The 3,256-nt window shown below is 47.1% G+C and overlaps 1 protein-coding gene across 1 annotated transcript in view; it reads left to right on the forward strand.

Annotated features, from left to right (window-relative positions):
- Positions 1-3,148, forward strand: part of LOC131893090 (constitutive coactivator of PPAR-gamma-like protein 1) — a gene marked incomplete in the record, with an annotated part of 9,035 nt that extends 5,887 nt beyond the window's left edge. The window contains 5 exon segments of the mRNA XM_059243029.1: positions 1,334-1,693; positions 1,761-1,963; positions 2,040-2,331; positions 2,395-2,859; positions 2,922-3,148. Coding sequence (XP_059099012.1) covers positions 1,334-1,693; positions 1,761-1,963; positions 2,040-2,331; positions 2,395-2,859; positions 2,922-3,083 — 1,482 coding nt within the window.
- Between the last annotated feature and the right edge of the window lie 108 nt (positions 3,149-3,256).

Raw genomic sequence — 3,256 nt, forward strand, 5'->3', positions numbered from 1 at the left:
GTCAGGCGTCAGAACGAGTCAATGAAATTTGCTGAAATTTAGGTTTGATTTGTGGAAGAAAGAGCAGATTGACAAGAAGGCCAAAATCGACTTGGTTTTTAATCATTTGCGTAAAAAAGGCACAAGTCCACCGAGGCATTTGTGGGTGATCCCCACGGGATTTGATGTGACCTTAAGATTGGCCTTGAAGGGAATTCCGTTCCTCATGGTGAGATCGAGACTTCTTGGCACTTGGTAGTAGTACAAAATAGTGAGACATAAGTTCTGCCATTCGATTGCAGGGCGTTTCTTTGGAGGATCACCGAAAAGAGCTCGTGACTGCGTGCTTTGAGAAGCAATTCACTGGGATCTTATCAGATGACGCCGAGATTGCTTTGCTTCAACCCCCAAGGTATTTTTCCATTCGAGACATGAAGCTGGTGGGCCACGTGAGTATTATCAACTAGTTGCCATGGCTCTGACTGGCTCGAGTTAACCACATCAGGAGTCTCATTCTCACGTTGATAGAATGGGTTGGCCACGACCGAGATCGTCATGGATGAAGTGGCCAAAGCTCTAGACGTGAATCCCAATCGTTTCTGTATGATAGCAGTCTTATTGGGCAATCACATTCTGAGTGGCGAGCACTTGGGGGAATTTCACCGAAAGCTCGTTCCCGATCTGCAAAGCAAGAAAGAAGATAAATCAATGGTAAGAGTGTTGATACAATTTCGTTGTCGACCGAAATCTTCAGGTGTAATAGATTTCTTTGGGTACACCCTTCAGCCAAACTCGGAGCGACTTATATTGTCCATTGTGAAATATGTGCGGAGCGTACCGAAAATTGACGACTTCGAACGGATTGCCGAGGATGTGTTTGGTTCCAAAAAGGATCCACGGAAGAAGCAACTTCTCGAGAGTTTCCAGTACTATTCGGTTAAATTTCCGGTGCCGGGCCATCGAGTGAACAAAAAAAAGCCAAAGCTCAAAGTCAAAAAGCACGTGCCAATTCCGGTGCTGGGAAGCCAGCATTCTCCCATGGTCAACGGTTCCGAAGAGGATGAGAATGATATCGTGGTTCGGATTGCCCTGGATTTGGTTCAATTAGATATCAACGAGGCCTTGGCTGAAGCCACTGGCTCTCGGGTCAAGGATTCCAAGCCTGCAGAGAAGAAACAACAACAACAACAACAACAAAGTGCTGACCATCGCAAATTGGTCGAGGAAGAGGGCTTGTCCATCGTTCAAGCAGTGGCCTCGGGCTTGGAACTCGAGGCTGCTGAGGATGGAGGGGTAACAATTATCAACCAGCTAAATTGCGATTACTGCGACTAAAATAATGTTCCAATTTTAGTATCCCACGTCCAAGTCTACGTCAAGTGGATCGACTAGGGCAACGAACCATTTGGATTACTCGATATATATCCCTGCGGTTCATTCTGACGTTTGCCAAACAGTGATGGATCGGCATTCGCAGGGCAATATGTCTCCACAATTGTACCAGCTTTTAACCAAAGGGGAGATCAAGTTCCCAGCGCTCATGGAATCTCCCATGTGCGAATCCATTCCCGTTTATGATCTGTTCGCGGACATGAGAAAGAGTTTATATGCAGTTCTGTTCAATCTGAACCACTTAAAATTTCTAAGAAAGCAGTTCAATGACGCCATTAAAGAGCGGCGAAAACGTGCCGAAGGAAATCGATCACAAGCCAAAGTCAGTTTCTATTCGAGCGAATGCTTTAAGTGCAAAGAAGTTGAGTGTATTTCGATGCCCATTTCAGAAGGAAGAAGATCCCACAGCTAAATCTGAATTGCTTGAACGGGCCAAGCGCTTGGAAGATCAAAATAAGACATGTGGTAATCCTCCCTCCATCGATATCCGAGTTCGAGAATGGTTGCCCTACAACGACTATGTTGCTCCAAAAATAGTTTACCCCTTGGACCTGTCCTGGCCCGTTCCTACTCTACAACGGTTATGGTTTGGGTAAGTATAACGAGAACACGCCAGTTGTGATACTAGCAGCGTAGTTTTATAACATTTGTTTTTTGCTCTGCCGCAGGAACAACCCTGATGATAAGCAAAAGCGTCTTCGAGCCTTCTTCTCTTGCCTCCGCTCGGATGATTCTCCACCGCTGATCCAGCAGGGCAATGTTCCACAGCATTTATTGCTCATGGCCTGCGTCCTTCGTTACATCATGACAACGAGCCACCATGTTTTCAAGAAGCCTGAATTGGATGCCTTCCTCGTGACTGCCTTTTCTTCCCAATTGAGAAACGCCCATTACTTGGCCAGTCTTCAGGGCGGGATCATTACTCCCCGAGGAGTTCATATAGCTTCGTTGTTCATGGCCGTAAGTCGGGTTTGATGTTCGACTAAGCAGTTCTCAGATCTGACGGTAACACAAACATTCCAGGGGATTGAGATGGCAATCTTGGTGAACGAAGGCTGTGGTGCGCCGGTTCCCTTGAACATGTGTCTCCCTTGGACCTTCTTCGATGGGGCTCTCTTCCAACACAATCTGCGTAAAGCCATCATGAGCCGCAACCTCTTTGAACTCTGTGATGGACAAATTGATTTGGTGTGTTGCGTGGAACGGATGCGAGGAGCGATAGTATACGGAATAGCAGGACACGTTCCTAATGGTCCAATATGTCCAATGTCGATCCGAAATCCCATGGGAGCCATGCCTCGGGGGCCCTTCCCTCCTCGTCAGCCGCCCCATGAAATGGGTATGGGCCGATTGAGATATCCTCGGGCAGGGGGGCAGCTAGTCGTGGGGGGCTCCGTAGTTTCCAATTGGGGTGGACATCCCGGGGGTCCTTTGGGACGTGGCAAACCGTTTCAGCATTTCCAAAACACACCAAAGACGAAGAAGAAGGTGATTTTAGTGATCATTCCTCTCGAACACACAATGTTCACTGACATTTCTTACATCCCTAGGCAAAGACAAAGGCCAAAGAAGGCGCCTCAGAAGACAACCCAGAGAGTCCGACACCGAGTGACACCCCTCCCGTCATTGCTATTGCCAAGCGAGAAAACAGCATCAGCAATGACCCAGATTCTGTAGAAAGCATCTCGCAAGCTCAATTGGGCCCGCCCTAGATTAGGGGGATTAGGTTTTGACTTATTAATGTTTATCTCATCGGGATAGGTCAGACTTGATATCACCTTGCGTTCCAAATTAATCTTTTGCGCCTGTTGGAAAAACTTCATTATGAGCACTTGTCAAATCCCCCTTTAAACTTTAAGGCTTGACTGGAAATGGTTTGGGTCAT

The sequence above is a fragment of the Tigriopus californicus genome, chromosome 2 (assembly GCF_007210705.1).
Source record: "Tigriopus californicus strain San Diego chromosome 2, Tcal_SD_v2.1, whole genome shotgun sequence".
NCBI lineage: Eukaryota > Metazoa > Arthropoda > Copepoda > Harpacticoida > Harpacticidae > Tigriopus > Tigriopus californicus.